This window comes from Ips typographus, linkage group LG5 (assembly GCF_016097725.1).
Source record: "Ips typographus isolate SLU linkage group LG5, UJ_Ityp_2.0, whole genome shotgun sequence".
NCBI classification, from domain to species: domain Eukaryota; kingdom Metazoa; phylum Arthropoda; class Insecta; order Coleoptera; family Curculionidae; genus Ips; species Ips typographus.
The window spans coordinates 6,451,689-6,473,474 of NC_138426.1; the positions used below are offsets into that span (position 1 = coordinate 6,451,689).

The 21,786-nt window shown below is 38.0% G+C and overlaps 3 protein-coding genes across 6 annotated transcripts in view; all 3 read left to right on the plus strand.

Moving 5' to 3' along the window:
• The first annotated feature begins 856 nt into the window (after positions 1 to 856).
• LOC145729150 (putative glutamate receptor) lies at positions 857 to 10,622 on the plus strand. Its single transcript, XM_081979791.1, has 7 exons — positions 857 to 3,746; positions 3,795 to 3,986; positions 8,593 to 8,686; positions 8,740 to 9,030; positions 9,216 to 9,363; positions 9,421 to 9,532; positions 9,595 to 10,622. The coding sequence occupies exons 1-7, from the start codon at positions 3,194 to 3,196 to the stop codon at positions 9,978 to 9,980; spliced, it is 1,776 nt and encodes a 591-aa protein (XP_081835917.1). The 5' UTR covers positions 857 to 3,193; the 3' UTR covers positions 9,981 to 10,622.
• A 63-nt stretch (positions 10,623 to 10,685) lies between these two features.
• LOC145729065 (uncharacterized) lies at positions 10,686 to 15,794 on the plus strand. Its single transcript, XM_081979674.1, has 4 exons — positions 10,686 to 10,976; positions 14,455 to 14,714; positions 14,768 to 14,955; positions 15,008 to 15,794. Exons 1-4 carry the CDS (start codon positions 10,758 to 10,760, stop codon positions 15,223 to 15,225), a joined length of 885 nt encoding a protein of 294 aa, XP_081835800.1. The 5' UTR covers positions 10,686 to 10,757; the 3' UTR covers positions 15,226 to 15,794.
• Positions 15,795 to 19,146: 3,352 nt separating this feature from the next.
• Positions 19,147 to 21,786, plus strand: part of LOC145729769 (putative cytochrome P450 4s3) — a 30,228-nt gene continuing 27,588 nt past the window's right edge. Inside the window, exon 1 of one of the 4 annotated variants that reach the window (XM_081980676.1) lies at positions 19,147 to 19,336. In XM_081980676.1, coding sequence (XP_081836802.1) covers positions 19,189 to 19,336 — 148 coding nt within the window. In that variant the 5' untranslated portion in view covers positions 19,147 to 19,188. Of the gene's footprint in view, positions 19,337 to 19,459; positions 19,500 to 21,786 lie in introns of those variants that run through there. The other 3 variants (XM_081980673.1, XM_081980674.1, XM_081980675.1) reach the window with 3 other exon arrangements.

Genomic DNA, 21,786 nt, shown 5'->3' on the forward strand with positions numbered 1-21,786 from the left:
GTATGACTGAATAAGTTGTAGCGAGTTACCCCTAAAGCCATAGTATACAAGTTTGCTAAGTAGGATCCGATGTGACACACATTCAAACGCCTTCGAGAGGTCGCAGAAGATCGCCAACACAGATTACCCCCCCCGAACCGCTCAACTATGTGGCCCACCAGAGCCCTCAACGCGTCCGCGGTGGATCTTCTTTTCCGAAAGCCAAACTGACGCGCCGAGAGGAGATTATTTCTCTCCAGGAAAGCGGTCAGGCGATTGTTTAGGCTGATTTCGATGGGCTTAGATAGAACCGGGACTAAGGAAATAGGTCTGTGGTTACTTGGGTCGTTTTCATCACTTTTTTTGAAGATGGGGATTACTCTACTAGTTTTTAGTTTACTTGGGAAACTCCCAGAGATGTAACATTTGTTTATGATAATGGAGAGGGGCAGTGCGAGACCTTCAGAGAGCTGTTTTAGAATTTTGTTACTGAGGCCAAATAAATCTTTAGCTGTGCTGGCGCTTAAGCTCTTCAGGATTGTCATAACACCTGTAGGAGACTCAGGTGCTAAGAATAAGGTATGGTTGTTGTGTATGATTTTTGAGGTGATGTGTGTGGGATCAGCCCCGGACCTCTGAAGATTGGTTGAAATAGTGTCCGATATATTGGCAAAAAACGTATTGAGTTCATTTGGGGAGAGTGTCGTTGTCTTTGAGTTTGTTGTTTTCAATGTTGCTAGTAAAAAAATTAATTTTTGCTTGTTTTATTTTGGACCTGTATAAGTGTTTTTGTTGTTTTATCACTTGTGTCAGGTTGACATTTGGATTTTGTTTGCCTATGCGAAATGTTGGTTTATCAAGTGTGTTAATCTATGTTTATCAACTTCGGGACGACTTCATTTTGTGGTGCAAGCCGAGTCTTCTGGCTGGGCTCTACCGGCTCTGATCGTCTCTCTCGGTGCACGGCGAAACTGGACAGAACTGGTTGTCTGGACAAGACTGGGAAGACTGTACTCCCGATATTTCGGACTCTTTCGAACTAACTTCAATAGGGCGGTTAACCCTTTTCTTCCAACAATTCAAATCCTAGTTCCACCAATCAGAAACTCCCAGACCTGGTCTCCTCTAGCCGACAACTCGTGACGACCTTTGATCCTAGGTACTTGGAAATATTTCGCATATTTTGCAACCCAGCGTCCGGTCACACTCCGGTGCATAGTTTAGCTATTGCCTCATTAGTGCAGTTGCACTTTAACCGTATTCCACAATTTTAATGTTTCCGTTCAAGTGAAATACATTTTATTTTTATTACATTTTATTTCCTTCGTGACTCAAAAATGGCACAACAAAATTTATCTGCAACCTTAAAATTAACCGGAGCCGAAAATTGGGCTATTTGGAAGTTCCAGACTGCAGTCATTTTTTAAAAGTCGAGGTTTATATGGGATTGTGAATGATGTGGATGCAAAGCCCATATTAGAACCGGAGAAAATCGACAATGGATTAGAAGTGATGCCGTTGCACAAGAAATAATTGTCACCAGGATGGATGAAGGTCCAATAACTCACCTAATGTCTTGTGAGACATCTGAACAGATGTGGACAAAATTAAAAACTGTGTATGAGAAGGAATCTGTGGTGAGCATTCACTTGTCGCAGCAAAAGTTTTTTACTTTGGATTTCAATGAAGAAACCATAGCTGAAAACTCTATCTCTAAATTGGATGAAGTGCTAAACAAATTAAAACAAGCTGGTGAGGACATCTCAGATAATATGTATATCACAAAGCTCTTAATGTATCTACCTGAGCAGTAAAGACATTTTAGATCCGCTTGGGAATCAGTCAGTAGAGAAAACCAAACTTTAGATCAGTAGATTTCCAGACTGTTTCTAGAGGAAGAACGAATGAAATCCATGGAGGCAAGTACTGCTTTAGTAGGGGTAAGCAAAACAAATACTTACAAAACTAGTAAACCTACAAGTGAAGTAAAGAAAACTTACAATTACTGCCATAAAACAGGACATTCTGCTGAAAATTGTTTCAAAAAGCGAATTAGTGGCCAAAGATATAAAAAGTGCCATTATTGCAAAAAGAAACACATATATTTGTACTTAAACTGATTTGATTGTTATAGAGATCTAGGGATTAAGATAGTATGACTATAGACAACTGATCTTAGATGCTTTTCCTATATTGTTTGTAGATAAGGTTTCTGGACCCATTTTACTCTCAGCCAGTAGTTGTGTTGTCCTCCTTTGTTGTGTTGTCTTTCTCAGCACCGTACGCACCGCCCATATCAAGGAGGAAGTAAAGCTCAGAAACCACACAATACAACCAATTGATTTGTATACCGAAGCACCAAGAGGCCTGCCTGGGGATGGCCTAGAGTCAGACAAATCCTAGGCTGAAAGAAAACCCCTGGCAAATTGCCCCATCAAAGGAGCAGAAGCCATATTCCCCTAGTTAGATAGGGGATTCAGGAAGGAAGGAAGACTTTACCACTTGATGCTTACTGAATACGAGATAAGAGCTGACAATACTCAATGAGTTAAACAATTGAAACGAGCTCCAAACATGGTAAAGTTGACATAACTGAACAAGACTATGCTATGAAAAACCAAGACTTTAAATTTGCGTTTAAAAATTTAGCTAATACCCAACTACTCTAAAAAATCACAGAATAAAACCACTTTAGCTTTGTTTCGGCTCATTAAAGATGAAGTTAAATGTCCAAAACGTGCCTTACCAATCAAACTTGGTTATAAAATGGTGTTTTTAGTTTGATGGCTTCAGTGGAAAAGACGAGTTCACAAAATGGGAGTCGAATAAACACCCCAAACTGAAACGGACAATTCACACTTTAACCGAAATATCACCGCAAATTGACGTTCACAATTACACAATAAACAAAAATGGAGATGGAAATAATGATCTTCAGATAGATATGAATAAATTCGTGGAGTTTCGATCTTCCTTCTCATCTATTTTTAACGGCACTCTGTCTAACCGCAAACGTTGCAAAGATTATGAATATTAAAGTAATCGTCCATGCTAAGTGGGCAGGATGGTTAATAATACCGCAACAAAGCGGCCAAACGACAATAAACTAATTCCTTGCCCATAATACGTGAACTACAAAGAGAATTTATAATAAAGGCTGGTGCTTAGAACAAAACTGTTCTTATAGAGAGCATTTATGTGAGTTGATTTCATAATGACGCACATGGATGTTCTAATCAAAATAATTTTGACTCAGTATTTTGCAAAATCATCCTGTATTGCTGTTGTCCAGGACAATGTGAGTGGTTTAGTCATTCAGACCAACACTCCATTGCTGTGGCTCACAATGAACCATACCAGGAACCTGTTTAACCATATTGGGTGTCAGGATATGGTGGTTCACGTCCAGGACCCTGTTGGAACATTCCAGAAACTGGAACAGGAAATCAAGCTTCATCCAGATCGGTTCAACAAAAGACGTTACGTGTTCATCCATTACTCTCAAACCGAAAACTGGGTAGATATTTTCAGAACCACTGAACTAAACTACGTGGCTGATTTGCTTGTGGTACTGGCGAGTAATTACACGTTATGGACCCACCAATATGTGGGCAGTCAAGGTTCGAAGCCTTACATGTTAGACCAGTGGTTTTCCAACAATCACAGCTTCCTGAGAAACCAAGATCTTTTTCCAGACAAGTTAACCAACCAAATGAGAAGACTTTTACGGGTTGCAATGTTCTTTTATGAACCTTACGTAATTTTCGGTAAGTTATTCATATTCTGAAAATCTGTAAAAACAGGATAACGTACAGAAAAGGAAGGCTTAAACTCGTACAAGTACTTGGGATCCGAAATGAAACTGATCGCAACCCTGGCAGAATACCTGAATACCACTTTGGTTCCTGTGATCAACGAGCAGGATTTCTGGGGCGCAGTTTGGAGTAACTGGTCTGGGACTGGGATGATGGGTAATGTGGTCCAGGACCATGCCGATATTGCCGCAGGTATTGATTTTGTTATTTGGAAACTTTGTTAAAAGTGCAAGAGATACCGTTATATGTATTATCATATACAGGGAGTTTTACGATAAATGCGTCAATTTCAGGGCTTAATAGTGCATCAGAAAATAACCCAAGTTTTCTATATAAACTTCGACCCAAAGTCGTATTGCTACGAGCATACACAAAAAATTTAAGAAAAAAATGGCAATTTTTGTAATAAATTAAACAATTGTTTTCAAAAGCACCAAAATTTATGGAAATAATTGAACGTATTAAGCAAATTTGGCCAGCAAAATACCATTAAAGACAGTGTTACATGACAAGACAGGTAAAATGGTTGAATAAATTTGGCAATGTCGCAAAATACCCTTAAAAAAACCACTAGAAAATGTGGTTAAATAAATTTGACAACGTAACAAAATACCTTTAAAAGCAGTGTTGGGTAAACGGTTTAAAAAATTTGGCAACTTTGCATAGTACCCCTAAAAACCCTCTTGAAAAAGTGGTTAAATAAATTTGGCAACGTCGCAAAATACCTGTAAAAGCAGTGTTGGGTAAATGATTAAATAAATTTGGCAAAGTTGCAAAATACCGTTAAAAAAATCCACTTGAAAAAGTGGTTAAATAAATTTGGCAACGTCGCTAAATCCTTGTAAAAGCAGTGTTGGGTAAATGGTTTAATAAAACTGGCAACGTTACATAATACCCATAAAAAAACCTCTTGACAAAGTGGTTAAATAACGTTCGGCAACGTTGCAAAAAAACCTTAAAATCAGTTTAGGAAAAGTGGTTAAATAAATTAAATTTGGCAAGGTCCCAAATAACCTTAAGCTGTGTTGAGTAAACGGTTAAATAAATTTGACAACGTCGCAAAATACCGTTACTTTAACGGTTAAGCCGCTAAGGGGCGCTGAAAACCACCGTTATTTTGAAAATTTTTCTTGAATTGCACATTTTTTTTTGTAATGGCCAACAACCCTTATTTGAAGAACTACTACTAGGAAAAGTGCATAGGAGTGAATAGATAGAGTAAACCGTAAGATACAGTGTACTTTCGGTTATTTACGATTAGGTTGCTAGGGGGCGCTGAAAAGGGCCGTTATTTTGAAATTTGTCCTCCAATAGGGAATTTTTCTTTAGTAGACATTAACTGTCATCAAAACAGCAGGTTTGAATGTGGAAAAATGGTACGGTACCGCTTGTTCCTTGCATTTTAAAGATATTTTTGGTTCACAATTTTTTTTAGCTTTTTTTTTATTTAAACACCCTGTATGTTCGTAACAAAACCACTGCATCATTACTATCAAATTCTGAAATTTGACGCATTTATTTTAGCACTCTGTAAAATATGACAAGACATCAAATTTTATCGGATACATTTTGTCTGTAGCTTGACATTCCTTTATAAACTTTTCGGGGGTAATTGCACGAGTGCATAAAAATTACCGATAATTTTGCATGAAAACTTGTTATCTCTTAACTGCATGAGTTTGTTTTCATATTTTTTTGGCGAAAGAGCCCGACACCGAAGGTGGAGGGTTTTTTTAGAAAAAAATATGAAAATGACCGAATGCAGTTTGCAAAGATAACAAGTTTGAACGCAGAATTATCAGGTCATTTTTAAGGCACGAATGTAATTTTGGGGAATATTTCTCGAATAAAGAAAATGTTTTGATTTTGCTGCAACTATAGATTGCTCAATGGAGCTCAATGAGCAACTTCCAAACCGTTTATTAATTATTATTGTTGACATCGCGTTTGACATTTTTTGGTTTTAAAAAGTCAAAAAACTGCGCATGGACAACCAGCAGTGTACTAGCAATAGGCTCTACAACAATGCAGTCGTTATAGATACGTACAGTGCAATTATCGAAATGCAATTATCACTTTAGAATGCAATTATCGGGGGTAATTGCACGAGTGCATAAAAATTACCGATAATTTTGCATGAAAACTTGTTATCTCTTAACTGCATGAGTTTGTTTTCATATTTTTTTGGCGAAAGAGCCCGACACCAAAGGTGGAGGGCTTTTTTAGAAAAAAATATGAAAATGACCGAATGCAGTTTGCAAAGATAACAGGTTTGAACGCAGAATTATCAGGTCATTTTTAAGGCACGAATGTAATTTTGGGGAATATTTCCCGAATAAAGAAAATTTTTTGGTTTTGCTGCAACTATAGATTGCTCAATGGAGCTCAATGAGCAAGTTCCAAACCGTTCATTAATTTTTATTGACATCGGGTTTGACATTGTTTGGTTATAAAAAGTCAAAAAACTGCGCAAGGACAACAATTAGTGTACTAGCAATAGGCTCTACAACAATGCAGTCGTTATAGATACGTACAGTGCAATTATCGAAATGCAATTATCACTTTAGAATGCAATTATCGCTGTCATTTTGGTGAAAATGCACTGCTCATATGGGACATTTAACACATGAGGGAAATATTCGGGGGCAATACCACAAGAGCACAGATTTAGCCGGATAATTTTTGTGCTTGTCTTAGAACACTTTCTTTTTGGTGTAACTGCACGAGACCTGTTGTAACTAAATCACGAGAGCGTAGCTCGAGTGATTTTGCCAAACAAGTCGAGTTTTGTACCATAAAGAAAGTATGAGAAGACAAGCGGAAAAATTATCCTGCCCAAAATCTGAGCTCGAATGGTATTTGATACGACAATTCCATGAATATAATTCTGAAATATAAGGTAATACAACAATTTTATTAGAAAAGAGTATTTAAACAAATAAAAACACTACACATTAAAAAGAACAATTATTAAAAACGCAGTTATTAAAAACACAATTCTTTCTTGCACTTTCACCTTGAAGGCTACTTTCTAGGATCGATGTAGATTCTTTTGTAACTGTAGCACTTGATTGTTGATGTAACTGAAATAGATTCTTCGATGATGGTTGTATAGGTGCATCAAAGTTTTCAGAATGCTCTCGGAGACTGGATACAAGGTTTAAATGATGATCAGTGTGAAGTTGTAAATAAGGTTTTATGGAACTTGCTGAGGAGTGCCCAGTAATTTTGATTAAATTTTGTTCACTAACACCGGCCTTTGCTAAATTTGACACCGCACTCGAGCGGTGAGAATGATTAGTTATCTTTCTTCTTTTAATGTCCAAACCAATTTTTTCGGCGGAGGTTTTTGTCCACTTGAGTATTTCGTTAACTCCTATAGGAACATTCTTGTACCAACCTTTTGACGTGTTACTTTGCCAGAACGGATTTGGAGTTAAGAAGAATCTGTCACTTAAAATATGATTTTCTCTGCGTGATAAAATTTTGTAAAATAATCTTACTGGACAAATAGAAGGATTTTCTTTGTTCTTTACTAACCATTTACTGTCGCAACATTGTTTTGAGCCACCTTGACAAGTTTTTGAAAACACTGAATTGTACTCGATGCGGCCAGTCAAGTCTCCATTATTAAACCTTTCCTCCTTGAAATAAAACACTTTACAATTAGCAGCTTCGCCTCCGCGCCATGCTAGCTCGTATGCGACAACATGGTAAAATATTTTTAATAGGCCTATTGGTGTGTCTTCATTCCATATTAACGCCATTTTGTCGATTTCACTCTTAGTTAATGCGACAGAACTTTGCAGCTTCTTTCGTTTAGAATCACGTGCGTCGCGAGACTTTTTGAAACCAGGATCAGTAAAAGGATTAAAAGTAACACGGTACCTTTCTAGATATCTCATTTGCAGAAGTTTTGCTGTTGTATTCCATATGGTTTTTACTACGTACTCCTTATAATCATCGCCGTTTTTTTTTTCATATTAAATCCCCCATCCATGAGTATAAGTGCAATATCGTCTACTGATTGCTGTGTCTCCAGTTCGAACTGCCTTTCTTCACAAAACTGACGTTTTTTTAAATTGTTTCCATATTGAAGACTGGGACTTCCTTGTATTGGCAGGAATCAATTTTTCAACTTTTTTTTGAATTTCTGCCTTAGAACTGTGTCCGAAGCAATGGTCCGAAGCGAGCCATAACCAAAACAAAACGAACAAACATCAAAACTGACAGTGCCAGCAAAAATCTCAAGGTGAGACATTGCAACAATAGAAGTGTAGTGGAAATCCATGGAAACGATGAAATCAACAGCAAAATTTATCCGATTTTTTTATCCGCTAGCAAACTCTCTTCCTTCCTTATTAGCCGATAGCAAACCGTGTTTTGATGACGTATATATGGCATTTTTTGTACATGAGTGGAATTGTCGCTGTCATTCTGGTGAAAATGCACTGCTCATATGGGACATTTAACACATGAGGGAAATATTCGCTGTCATTCTGGTGAAAATGCACTGCTCATATGGGACATTTAACACATGAGGGAAATATTCCTGCAAACCTCCTTTTTATCAACGGGAATTAGTAGTCCACTTCCCTCCTTGTTATCGATTACCGGGTTACAGATATTCTGGTTCTGTTTCACAGTTCGTCTTTCTGTCACGGTTGTTTCCTTTTTCTAAAAAGTACACAAAAGATTACAGCAAGATCGAAACAGGCTCGTCTAAGTCTCCAGACAAGCGTGTCTGAAAACTTTATCGGTGCATTGCAGTTTTGATCTAGAACTTGTAACTTTACAGGTGCTCTCTACAGATGGGAGACCCCTGCCAAGTATTTAGATTATTCCAAAATCACTGTCAGGTCAGGAATTACTTGCTTAGTACCGGCTCCCAAGTAAGTTTATTGAAAAACAAGTGTTACAACTTACATTAGTCGAGTTATTTTAGGCTGGCTGATGCTTGGTTGACCCCGGTCCATGTTTACGCCCACCAAACCTGGATTGCTGTATTGATCTCTTTTTTATTATATTTAGCAACTTTGTTTGTTATGGGTTTGTTGAAAGAGAAGGTTACTAAGAACCCTTTAACTCAGTATAATAACTGGGAAATATTGGGATTGTCTTTGACTTCTATAGCCAAACCCTTTATAATGCAGCCTGTGTCTACTAAAGAGTTCAACCAGTATTTGTCTGGTAAATATTTGATGGGGATGGTGTTTTTTACTGCGACGGTGCTCAGGTACTTGAAAAATCGACTAACAGTCTATAATATTTATGAGTCGTTTCATCAGCTCTATCACATGGAGTGCAGACTACTTTTGGTTTATTGCTCGTTAATATGACAAGGATGACTGTAAATAAGGGCTATTTGACGAGACACCACAACGCGACTGTTTAGTTACCTATATCGAATACTTATTTCAGCACATCATACAACAGCGGTTTGGCCACAATCATGACAATTCCCAAATTTGAGGCTCCTGTAAATACAATTCATGACTTTTTAGCCAAAGACTTGATGTGGAGTGGCATTAGCGATGGCTGGATAATGTCTATAGAAAACTCAACTGAAGTAGGTTTGACTCTACGTTTTCATATATTCTACATGTAACAGTCTACATTTTTGCAGCCAAAACTTAAAGCATTAGTGTCAAAGTTCAAGGCCCTCCCTTCTGACATCAGATTGAGAGAACTAACCAAACAAGGAGATCATGCTTTCGCGATTGAAAGGTTGCTTAACGGTAAATAACTTAGCAAGTTGCACTATAATTTTAGTGCTAACCGCTTCTTTAAATTGGCTTAGGAAACTACGCCATAGGCCCATACATCAAAGACGACATCATTCAGAACTATCATCTTATGACCACAGATTTTTACTTTGAACTGTGCGTTCTGATGTTGAGGAAAAGCTCAGTGTTGTTGGATCAGGTGGACATGTTCGTGTTGAGAACGTTCGAGGCTGGTTTGATTCTATTTTGGCAGAATGAGGCTGCTACTCAGTACATGGATCAGAACGTTCAGAAAGCCATCCGATATCGGCAGAAAGTCCATGAGATCGTCCAGCTAAAGCTGCTGCACGTACAGGGAGCTTTCGGTGTCCTCATTTTTGGATGTTTAATTGCCAGTTTAGTGTTTCTGTTTGAGTTAACTTATAAAAAACTGTCTAAAATAAGTATTTCGCTTAAATAACTTAATTTATTGTTAAGTTTCACAGGGTGGTTTAGTAAAAAGCGTATGCTACGTGCAAATGTTTATTAATCCTTTATGAACCGGTTTCGGCCCTTTAGGTCATCATCAGCACTCGAATTCGTCAGATCAAGGACGACGTCAGATCAATACTTGGATTAACTGCAAATAAGAATATAATTTTTTTAAATGGTCTTTAAAAGACACAGTGGAAAATTTTGAGATATTCACGTATCTCAGTTATCTGTGAACCTATCTTGAGAGTAAAAACGATTTTTCGTACTTTTTTTACATTGAATTATTATAATTATTGTTTAGGGTGTCTGTCTGTCCAACGACAAATAACATCAATTGATACGTTGTTATTTTTAATTGATGCCTTATATGATTTATTACACATATTTGTACTCTACTCTCTTACACTTTAATCCAATACATTTTGTTTTATTCGCAGAAAACCATTTTTGTTAAATTATTTAGAAAATTATCGCATTATGTAAATTAGATACGTAATTTGTACGAGTAATGCTTAAATAAATTTGCCGATATATGCATCGACCTTGCTTTTGGAGGATAGTAAATATTACTATAATACTGTACAGATTTTAATTAACTTATCTAATATTAATTTGATAATTTTATTTGCTTGTTTAGTTTATTACATATTTTCCCTTATAAATCGCATAGAACTGCCCCAATCAGCTCTTATCGAAATTGAAACCCTGTGCATAAGTTCTGATTTCCAACATTTCTCAGTATAAATTTAAGTCATATCTCAGTATGGATACTAGTCATAGTGACGTCTTGGAAGAATTAAGTCTCGAAGATGTTAAAAAGTTGGAAAAGATGTACGTAGATCACAAAAAGCAACTGCCGTACATTTACAGTTTCCTGCGAAATTGTGTTAAAGCGCTAGAAGGACAATTACCAGGATTTGTTAAAGTATATTCCCCCCATAGTTGCTGGCGAGAAGATGGTACTTTTATCGCAAGTATGCCGGTGAGGTTATCAAAAGTTTTGTTTTGTTTATTTTTAATACTGTTTTTACTTGCTTTGTTATACAGTGCGATATTCACATTTTTAAGTCAATCCCCTTACCTGACCCTAACTTTTACGCTTCCAGAAATATTTCAAATTTTACAGCAAATTCGAGAGCACCAATTAATTTTTATGAAAAGGGTTCTTTTGGTTCATTGCTCTTTTTTTCCTGTTTTCGAGAAACATGAGTTTTTATGGCCAAAAACGAAATGATGATATTAGTGTTAAAAGTGAATTTTTAAGGCACGCATGGGAAAGTTTGCAGGACAAGCGAAGCGAGGTATTATTATTATTATTATTTTAAGTGCCTTAATAGAACTATTCATACGAATACCCTACAATATTTTTTCTGCAAACTTGTTAAATAACAAAATTAAGAAAGAAAGAAGCAGTAATTATTTTTTTTTTATAAATTGGAAGCAGATAGTTTCAAATTGCATTGTGTATGAGAGTATCAACACTAGTCAATAAAACCTGACAACCATTGTTGTATGTGAGTTTTTTAATGGAAACTTTTTTTGATTATCATTTCGAGGTTAAAAAATGCAAGAATATAGAAGAAATAAACGACGCTGATACGATACGCATTTTAAACTCATCGCGTATTTAAAGCTCCAAGGAGAAGGTTATCAACTAAAAAATCAAAGATATTGACTAGGGACTAAATTAATTAGTATATGATAAATATCTTCTGATGAAGGTAATTACGATTTTAGGAATATTTGGCGCCTGCCGACGAGAGGAACTTTGTCAATTGACTCTGTCGTCTTGACAGCATTGAATTTTGGGTACTTCATTAATGGTTAAAATATCAGATACCAAAACTAATATTTAACCATAATTTGCCATCGTTGAAAAGGTGTACGTAGCAAACGTCCTAGTAGTAGTAGTACTAATAATGCGGTGGGACCCTAAAAGGTCCAGCGAGTAGGCCTGAAGGCCCTTTTCGCCGTTTCCCCTCAAACCCTCCCCACCTTACCACACTACGCCACCCAGACGTCCCATCTCCTTGACGAAGGCAAGGATCCGTCCCCACTCCAAGAAAGACAGTTCCCTGCAGGAGAGTGTGGAGACTCCAAGAAAGCGCCTTTTGGTAGACGACCAGCGATGGCAGACTCCTAATAAGTGATATGAATTCTCCGCCGTTCCACATGTGAACAAACAGGGCTATCACCAATTCCTAGTAGATGCAAATGTCTGTTTAGGCCACAGTGGCCTGTTAGAATCGCAACTAGCGTTTTTAAGGCCCAGCGACTCCTTGACATTGGATTTTGCCTTGGCGTCGCTTGGGATTCCAATCAATTCCTTGGCTTGTCTGCACCCTTCCGCCTTTCTCCTCATCTTTGTGGTACCTTCAAGCTCCCAGTCACTTAGTGCGCTTGCTACCTGTCTGTTGCTTAATCCTATGTGAGGTTCGGCAGTTATTGGACTCTCAGAAGACCCGAGCCGGACCAGTGCATCGGCCCGCTCGTTTCCTGCAAACCCCATATGTGCCGGAATCCACACTAGGTTTACCTGCTTCTGCTCTGCCACTTTGTAAAGGGCATCCCAGCATTCCTGAATCAGTCTGTTACCCTTCCTGGCACAACAAAGTGCCTTTAGGACAGTGTCACTGTCGGAGTAGATCTCGATCACTCCCTCCCGTCCTTCTGTAACTTACTTGCTTGTGGCGACCTCGAGGATTACACGACGAAACAATTCCGCCTGAAAGATGGTCGTCCGCCCCCCTGCGAAAAATATGCCCCCTTGTTGGAGTCTTGTCGGTACACGTCCGCCCCTGACCATCCCGTATTGGTAGACTTTGATCCGTCGATGCACCAGCTTTGCACCCCTTCTCGAGAAGTCACTGACCTACTGTCCAAACTTTCCCTGGTTGGGATTTCTACCTTAGACTTCCTTTCAAACTAAGTCTTACATCATCGTCAGGTGCGATCACCTTTGCCCCCAGGATTCGAATATCCCGATGCATGGCAGCCGCTATACTTGTATATCCTTGACGCAGGTGGTTGTTACACCTTGTAGAGCCGCATTCCATCCTCTGCAGCGCCATTCCTGCGTATCCACAGAAGTAACTCAGGAAGGCCCAGAAGAACGTTTAATGCGAGACTCGGTGTCGTTCTCATTGCGCCGGTTATTGCCAGACAGGCTAGTCTTTGCAAACCCGCCAGTTTCCGGGATACGAAATCCTTCTCCACCGCCGGCCACCAGACCAAGGAACCATAACAGAGCAGTGCAGCCTTATAACAGCCGTGTATAACCACCTCATAAGTTTTAGGCCCCAGTTTCCACGTGAGTTTACTGTCTAAGGTTACGCCCAAGTACTTAACCTCTCCCACAAGTGTAAGAGGCTTTCCGTACAAGACTGGCGGCCTATAATCCTTCATTTGCCTTCTCTTTGTAAAGAGCATGATCTCCGTTTTGCTAGGATTAACTGATAATCCTGCATCGCTGCACCATCTCTCTATTATTTTCCAAGATTCAAGAATTTCCCTTTGACGAGAACTAGGCCGCCGTCCGTGTAGGCTTGCGCGTAGAAGCCCTCTCGGTCTAGCCGCCTCAGGAGTTCGTCCATAGCCAGACACCACAGGCGGTGGAAAAAGCAACTGCCCTGTGGACAGCCCCCCCGTACCTCAGCCGTTCTTCCACAGTTTCAGTTCAGGCACTGGCCGTGCGGCTCGCTGTCGCACTCCCGACCCAGTTTATAACTGAAACAGGTGCCTTTTTCGATTTGAAAGCGTTGCAGATATTGCTTGTTCTGGCCTTATCAAATGCCCCCTCCACATCAAAGAAGAGGACCAATGTGATCTCCTTGTCTTGTAATCCCTGTTCAGCTTTTTGCACCAGAGCATGGAAGGCCGTATCTATCGTCCTTCCTTTCCTGTATGCATGCTGGTTACTATGCAGCGGTGTCCTGATGAGGACTTCCTCTGTTAGGCACTTGTCTATCATCCTTTCCAGCGTTTTCATGAAGAAGGACGTTAAACTGATAGGTCTGAATGATTCGATGTAGTCCCTTTACCGGGTTTTGGTATAAAGATCACTTCCGCTGACCGCCAATCATTTGGGACATATCCCATTGCCACGCTGGCACTGAAGAAGCAAACGTTCTAGATATGATGACTTTGTTCACGGCTGCTTTAAAGAACTCGGTAGTAGTTTTTGAGAACCATGTTCTTAAATTTATAAACCGTGATATTCTTTTTCGTCCTGGTGGTCTTCTGCCATAAACTTTCCCTTGGAGTACAGACTTTAAAAGGTGATATTTGCTTTTGTTCCTCATAATATGTCCGAGGTACCTAAGCTTTTTTCTTCATTCAGTGATATTATTTCTAGATTGAAAATAAGAATTTGCCAAGAAATCACAGAAATATCCGTAGAAGTGATTTATAACGTTCAAAAGGAGTTTATATTTCGTTTTTTTAACAGTTTTCATTTTTAGGTACCCGCTCATGAAATAGTTTTGCACACTTTAGACCCTTCGGCTAAAAATCTAATAGAAGGATTTTTACATTCAAAACTGCTACGATCTTTTTTCACAAACCTTAAAAATCATTATGTGATTATTTTTGGATACCATGAGCAGTTTCACGACAAAATTTGGCCTATAATTAGTGAAAAGTACGGCTGTAATAACGCAACGCTTGAACATTTCAATGTTTGGAGTCTAAGCGCTGAAAAGGGTTTGAAGCTGGATGTGCCGTAACAAAAAAATTACTAATCTGATGATATAAATTAAATTTTAAGCGTTTTAGGTGTCCTGAAAAGGTTTATGTTAAAGCACTCGAACCAAAAGATCTTTCAGTTGTATTAAAGCATTGGAAGTATACAGGTGCTGAATCTGATTCATTGTTTCGGGATCGGATGAAACTCGGCAAAGGGTTTGGTGTATACCTTAAAGCTAATAACCTGTTGGTATCATGGGTGGCTCCTTCCTGCTGGGGTAAACCGTTCTGGTATAAGTTAACTAAATCAATTAACTAGAAAAATTATAGGACAAATGACTGCCCTTCAAACCTTAGAAGAACATAAAAACAAAGGCTATGCTTCCTTGGTTATTAGCACCATGTGCAAGTACCTAGCTGAACAAGACCTTGATTGCTGTGGAACTGTATTGATTGGAAATGTGGCTTCTGAGTCGCTTTTTGCTAAACTGGGTTTTAAAATCTTATACAAGTGTTCGTATGTTCAAGTCTTTAAAACTTCACAATGATTCATAACAGGATGTTATGAAGCAAAATTTGTTTTTAAACAATATTTTCTTTTCTGCAACCTTCCACTATCCATAACCACTATCTTCTGTAAAATACAACGCGAAGTTGACAGCATTAATTAAAAAACCTGTTTGACAATAATTAAAGTCATAGCCATATTATAACATAATCTATTCAAATCTCACTACATTCACTCTCACTAAGAAGAGCAATTGTTTAAAAATATGTATGAGTATACTGGGTGGTCCTATAAAGCGTGGCAAGTATAAATACTTTTTTTTAATGGAACACCCTATATATTTATAGATATTTGGATTCTCTATGTTATAAACATTTTTTATATAACGTGTCCTATGCTTATCTCTAACCGTTTTTGACATATTATTTTTTGAAAATAACAAATTTAAAAATACCGCGGTTAGATAGGGCATGAAAAGTTGAGATAAGAACATGCAATCCGTTTTGTTCTGACTCGATCCGTTTGAGAGCTATAGCCCTACAAAGTCTTAAATTTGCTATATTCAAAAATTAATATGTCAAAAACGGTTAGAGATAAGCATAGGACATGTTATATAAAAAATGTTTATGATAACATAGAGAACCCAAATATGTATAAATATACAAGGTGTTCCATTAAAAAAAAAGTAGTTATACTTGCCACGCTTTATTGGACCACCGGGTATACTCAGAAATAATTTTAAACTATGCACCTGAACATTCTCTAAAACTTTTGTAAGCGATATTTTGTCCTAAATTTCGACACAAGTGAAATAATCAACTTTACTCTATCGTTGACTCACCCTGTACACCTGTGGTTTCCTTCTTCTGAGCTACCCCTTAACGTGACAATATCATAAACAGCTATTTTTGTTAATTGGCTATCGGCACGTTTCTAAACGATCTATACGCAGTTCAGAAAAGTTTTAACCAAAAATAAATTTGATGCAAAACCCCTATTATGACATTACACATCGTGGTTCATCACAAAAAAGGTGTTTGGCTTTTTGGGGATAATGTTATACAACAGCTTGCTTGACAGTGTAAAACCATGTCGCGTTTAAAAGAGTTCTTATTAGATAAGCGTTTGTACAAGTTAAGTGATTTGTTTCAACTGCCTTTGTATGTCTAACTTTAATTAAACTGTAGCTTTAAATGTCAATAATCAATAAAGTCGTATGTATTGCAAAATGATCATTGCAATGAGTTTCGTCATCTTGCAGAATAAGTCCCATAAGGCTGAGGTCTTGTAACCACTGAATTTCATCATTAGTGCTTCCATAATTGGAATAGAATTTACATCGTCTTCTATAGCAACTCAGTGCTACAGCGAAATCAGAGTACAGCCAGATTTTAAGGCTGGAATCTGGCAACAATAATAGGCGCTACCAATTTACCACGATCATTACCACGATTACTACCAATGCGATTAAAAAAGAGCTTGCTTTAGATTTAAGTCGTAGATGAACTTTTGCCTTAGGACACGTTCTAATCGTTAAACTGAAAAGATTCGGAAACTGCAATATTCTGTCGCAGCTACTACAAAATAGTAATTGCGATGCAAACAAAACATGCGCAATGTGTGAAAAATTTGCAAATTGCGGGTCTGGCTTAGCTGCACACTATCACGCAATATCTACTACTATCGAGCAATTAATGAATTGTTTGAACCGCATCTACACGGTGTAACTAGCTGGTAGCATCTTCTTCATGACCTAAAAATACAAGTAACCAGGCTACAATCTTGCTATTCTTGAACTTCTCATCTCATAATTAGATCCAGGTTGAAGTTGAGGAAGATGAAAATGGCGCTTTGTACAGCTTGAATGATATCTTGGACAGTACTATTGCGCCCTGTTAGAGGGATTTTTTTCACTCTAGGTTTTTGTCAGCCCATACGTACAAATTTCGCCTTGTGCACGTAAATTGTGTTTATCCCAATTTTCTATGCTTTCGCCTCACTTGCCTACGTTCCACACTGTATCTTCTTTATCGTGTGTAAAGGAAAATTTAGAAAACATTCTGCGTTCTATGTATTTTGCGTAACTTGTTGATCACTGGAAATTTCAGGGCCGTACTATAAATCTGGTATAGCAAATTTTGTCCAGTCCTATTAGAAGACAAATATGTTTATTTCTTTTTCAAACGTCTGTTAAAAGTTATTTCGGATTCTAGTTCAAAGCCTAAATAAGTTGATTTTGGGATCTATACCCATTTTAGACCGATGTTATTTAAGAAATTTAAATTATTTTCTACTACTTTTAGTACCCTTCTATTATACTACTAGTACTGCTGCTGCTAGTACTGTTAGTAGTAACCCCCACTATTAAATCCGTATAAATAGAAACCAATGTTATCCTCTTGCATCTCAGGACATTGTCCAGATTGATTAATAATTACCTCTACACTGGTTTCAATCTTTACAGTGTTAATTATTTTTCAGAAAAAACAATCAAATTTTTGAACTAAAGATAATTGTCGTTCCTGACGTTCCTGTTAACGTCTTGCCTTGTATTTTTTTCACGTCTTCTTCTCAGCCCGTATTTATCCACTCCTGGATGTAGGCCTCTTCCAAATCCCTCAACACCTTTCTATTTCTAGCAGTCCGGGTCCAATTCCTTCCTGCAACATTCTGGATATCATCCCGCCATCGTCTCTGGGACCTACCAATGCTCCGTTTGGTCTCTCTTGAGCGCCAAACTAGTATAATATGTGCCCACCTGTGGTCGTCCTGCCTTGCCATATGAACACCCCATCTTTCAGTTGTGCCACAAGCCTTAGAACATCTGTCACTTTAGTTCTTCTTCGAATTTTCTCGTTGCGGATTCTATCCCTTAGAGTGATTCCTATCATAGCACTCTCCATTGCTCGTTGGGTGGTTTGCAGTTTATTGGAAAATTTGCGGGTAATTGTCATTGTCTCTAGTCCATATGTGAGAACCGGCATCACGCAGGCATCAAACACTCTTCTTTTCAAATTTATAATAAATTCACTAGATTTAAGGATAAATCCTAGTCTGCCAAAGGCTGCCCAGGAGAGGCCTATTCTTCTTGTGATTCCAGAAGATTGATTTTATTTGTCAAGTTGAATTTTGTGGCCTAAGTAAACATATTCCGAGACAACCTTCAGGGGTTGATCGTTAACAGTCACCTGGATGTCTTCTGTACTCAGGATCTCTGTTTTGTTCAAGTTTACTTCAAGTCCAATTTGCAGCGATGCTCGATGAAGCTCCCGAAGCATGTTTTTAAGCTCTTCACCTGTGCTGGCAACGACCACAATATCGTCGGCAAATCGTGTGTGTTTCCTTGCCTTACTTCTCTTTTGATTGGAACATTGTCGGTTTTTAACTCATCATTTATTTTTACACGATTGGAAGCGTTATTATAGTATATTTGTTTGATGAGGTTTGAGTATCTAGAGTCGATCCTTGCATTGTCTAGGGATTCTAGAATTGACCACCTTACTTAAGCATTTTTTCCCCCTTACTTAAGTAAATTTTGAAAAAATAAGGATTTTACTACTACTTTTACTAAATAGCTTTGTGACTAATATCGGAGGATAGGACGGCAAGAATTAGAGTCGTGAGAAATTATCAAAAATTTTAGAAATAATTGACTTTTATATTATGTACCAATAAGTTTGCAAAGGCAGAAAAAAGGCTTTACCTTTCGCTCTGGAAATTCTTTTTATCTTGCGTAGGAAGATTTTGTAGGAAGAAGGGATGTACTACTAAAAACCTTTGCCAATGTTGAAATATTATAGCAAAATTGTTTTTTTGCATATAAGTGACTTATAAGCAAATCATCGACTGCAATCCTTAATTTGTTTTCACAAAATCACAATAAGAGGTTGTCCATAGCGTTTTTCTAAACCTGAGTCCGGCCCTAAATGCCATGCACCGCAAACAAATTTTTGCTATAGAGTCGAATAATAAGCTGTTATCGATGCATTAACATCGGTGCATAATGTTTTGGTGGTTTCATGTAGTTTTAGTAGTGCTTTGCATAGCGTTTTACGTGAAAAAATACATTTTTAAGAAAAAGTTGCGATGGGTCCACTCCATCTCGGGTTATCCTGTAATCGGGTCAGCTTTCGAGTTGTGGGACCGTACCAGTAAGTTCCTGACCGATGTTTGATTTTTTAATATTTACATTGGCCGCACTCATAAGAAAAAATCGTTTAGTAATCGATTTATTTCAGTGCATTCAGCCGAAGATTGGTCATCGATTGGTAATCGATGTTTTGTTATGAATGAGGCCAATATGTTATCATAAAGGTAATGTTGCCAAACTGACACTAATTATTTATTAATTGAGTAAATGCTGAGTCATCATCATCATCAGTAGTGCTACGACTTTCTCTAGCCTCGTCCGCCATCCTTTCCGGTCTCTGGCAAGGACCTGCTGCACCAATTTTTCTAGCATCCTCAGAAACGCCATCCTTCCATCTCAGCCTTGGTCTGGGTCCTTCTGGCTCTACTGCCGGCGGTATGGCCTCAAAAATTCTGTGCGTTGGGTGCACGCTATGACAACAACGTGCTACATGTCCTGCCCATCTTAACCTGCCAATCTTGATTGTTGATATTATGTCTCTGTTTCCTGACCCTGTGTATAAGGTATAAAGCTCAAAAGTATATCTTCTTTTCCAGACGTTATCCTCTTGAACAGCACCATAAAACTTTCTTAGGATTTTTCTTACTTAGTCTCATTTCCTTTTATTAGGGTTCAGGTTTCCGAGCCATAGATTAAAACTGGTTCAATTAACGTCTTATAGATTACGATCTTCGTGCTTCTCGAGAGGCTCGACTTACGTAAGTATTTCAACAACCCAAAATAACAACGATTGACAAGCATTATGCCCTTTCGACTGCTTTGATGCTATACTGTCCTGATCCGCCCTGATCTTATTTGCATTTATTTGACTGCTATATTTCTTGTGGCAGTCGCAAAACTTACAAAGGTTAGTTTTTTATAGATGTCAGGTCCATGTCGTCTGCGTATGGCTGCACCTGTGATAACTTATTAAAGATAATACCTCTAGTATCCAGTTCCGCATCTGAAAAATGATAAGTAGCTAATATCATTTAATTTGTGTCCTTGTGAATGTAGTTATAATTACTGCGTCGTCGGCATATCTAATTTTTAATTTTTTAATTTGATGCCATCTGATAATTCGCCAGTGCTTTTCCAAAGATTTATTCAGAGTATAGGTTGAATAAGAGGGTTGACAGAATGCACCCCTGTACTCCCTTTCTGACAGCAATTTCGACGCTGAGCGAATTGCCTATTTTTGTTTTTGCGGTTTGACTCCAATACATATTAGCTATAATACGAATATCTTTTCCGTCAATGCCAGAGTTCCTAAGCACCTTGATGAGCTTTTCGTGCTTGACATTGTCAAAAGCCTTGGAGAAATCGATAAAGCACAGGTGTACGTCTTTGTTTATATCTCTTCACCTCTGGATGAGAACCTGATCGCTTCCCTTGTACCTAGTACGCTACGAAAGCCAAACTGCTTTTCGGAGATGTTTGTTTCACATTTTAAAGACCGTATGGCTGTCTCCACCTCGGATCGTAGAATTGAAGACCCATAGACGTCTTCGTCATGTGTGTACTCGCTTATACGTATATCATCAAAAAGTTGCTCTGTGTAAGTCTTCCACATGTTTATAAGCTCTGAACTTTCGGATATTAGGCTCTCATCTGCGTCCAATAAACCTGAATGTAGGCCGCTTGGTTTCATTTTAGTTGTCAATTCTCTAACTTTCTTATACATGTTATGGTCGTATTTTCTTTCACATTATTCGATATAGTTGCATTTCATCGACAGCCAGTTTTCCTTCGTCTCATCGCCTCTCTTATTTTTCTTCTTATGTTATTATGAATGTCTCGGTATTTTGTTAGATATTTGTTCTTGTAATTCCTTCTTTCTTCCATCATGTCGAGTTATTCATCTGTCATCCATTCCTTCTTCTTTATACGGTCTTGCTTTAAATACGTTTTGCATGTTTCTTCAATGGCGTCTTTAATTTTGTCCTACATGCAGATTGCATCCACTGTAGATCTGTTTATGTCTTTTATACTAGTACTTAAGGATAACTGTAGTAGTTGTTGTTTTATATCAGGATTGTGAAGCTTTCTAATGTTTATTTTGATATTGTTAGGTCTCTCTATTTTAAAAAGCCTCAGTTTAACTTCCATTTTGCATACCAGTGGGTTATGGTCGGAATAAACGTCTGCTTCAGGATAGGTTTTCACTGATTTGATTGCGTTTCTATATCGTTTTGGTATCATGATGAAATCAACTTGGTTTCTTAGCCTACGCGGAGGAAGCTTGAAAAACGTGTCGCTTAGCACCAGCTCCTGTACCTGACAGAAGCTTACCAGACGTCTCCTCTTCTTTCATTTTCCAAAAACTGGATAAGTTTCTCAAAACAGGGAGCAAAACAGGGTGGCATATAGAAAAGCATCATAAAGACAAACATTTCAGTAAAACGTAATTTCCAGGCATTAAAGTAATTAAAACTCTAATTTTTAGTTCAAATTACCAGCTCTTCTTAAACC

What these genes read in the sequence shown, in the direction of transcription:
- LOC145729150 (XM_081979791.1), top strand. Translation starts at nt 3,194, where the DNA reads ATGACGCACATGGATGTTCTAATCAAAATAATTTTGACTCAGTATTTT. An exon ending in TTTACTGCGACGGTGCTCAG is followed by an intron (nt 9,031 to 9,215) that starts GTACTTGAAAAA and finishes TACTTATTTCAG; the next exon opens with CACATCATACAACAGCGGTT. An exon ending in CTATAGAAAACTCAACTGAA is followed by an intron (nt 9,364 to 9,420) that starts GTAGGTTTGACT and finishes ACATTTTTGCAG; the next exon opens with CCAAAACTTAAAGCATTAGT.
- LOC145729065 (XM_081979674.1), top strand. Translation starts at nt 10,758, where the DNA reads ATGGATACTAGTCATAGTGACGTCTTGGAAGAATTAAGTCTCGAAGAT. An exon ending in GGTTTGAAGCTGGATGTGCC is followed by an intron (nt 14,715 to 14,767) that starts GTAACAAAAAAA and finishes TAAGCGTTTTAG; the next exon opens with GTGTCCTGAAAAGGTTTATG. An exon ending in GGTGGCTCCTTCCTGCTGGG is followed by an intron (nt 14,956 to 15,007) that starts GTAAACCGTTCT and finishes GAAAAATTATAG; the next exon opens with GACAAATGACTGCCCTTCAA.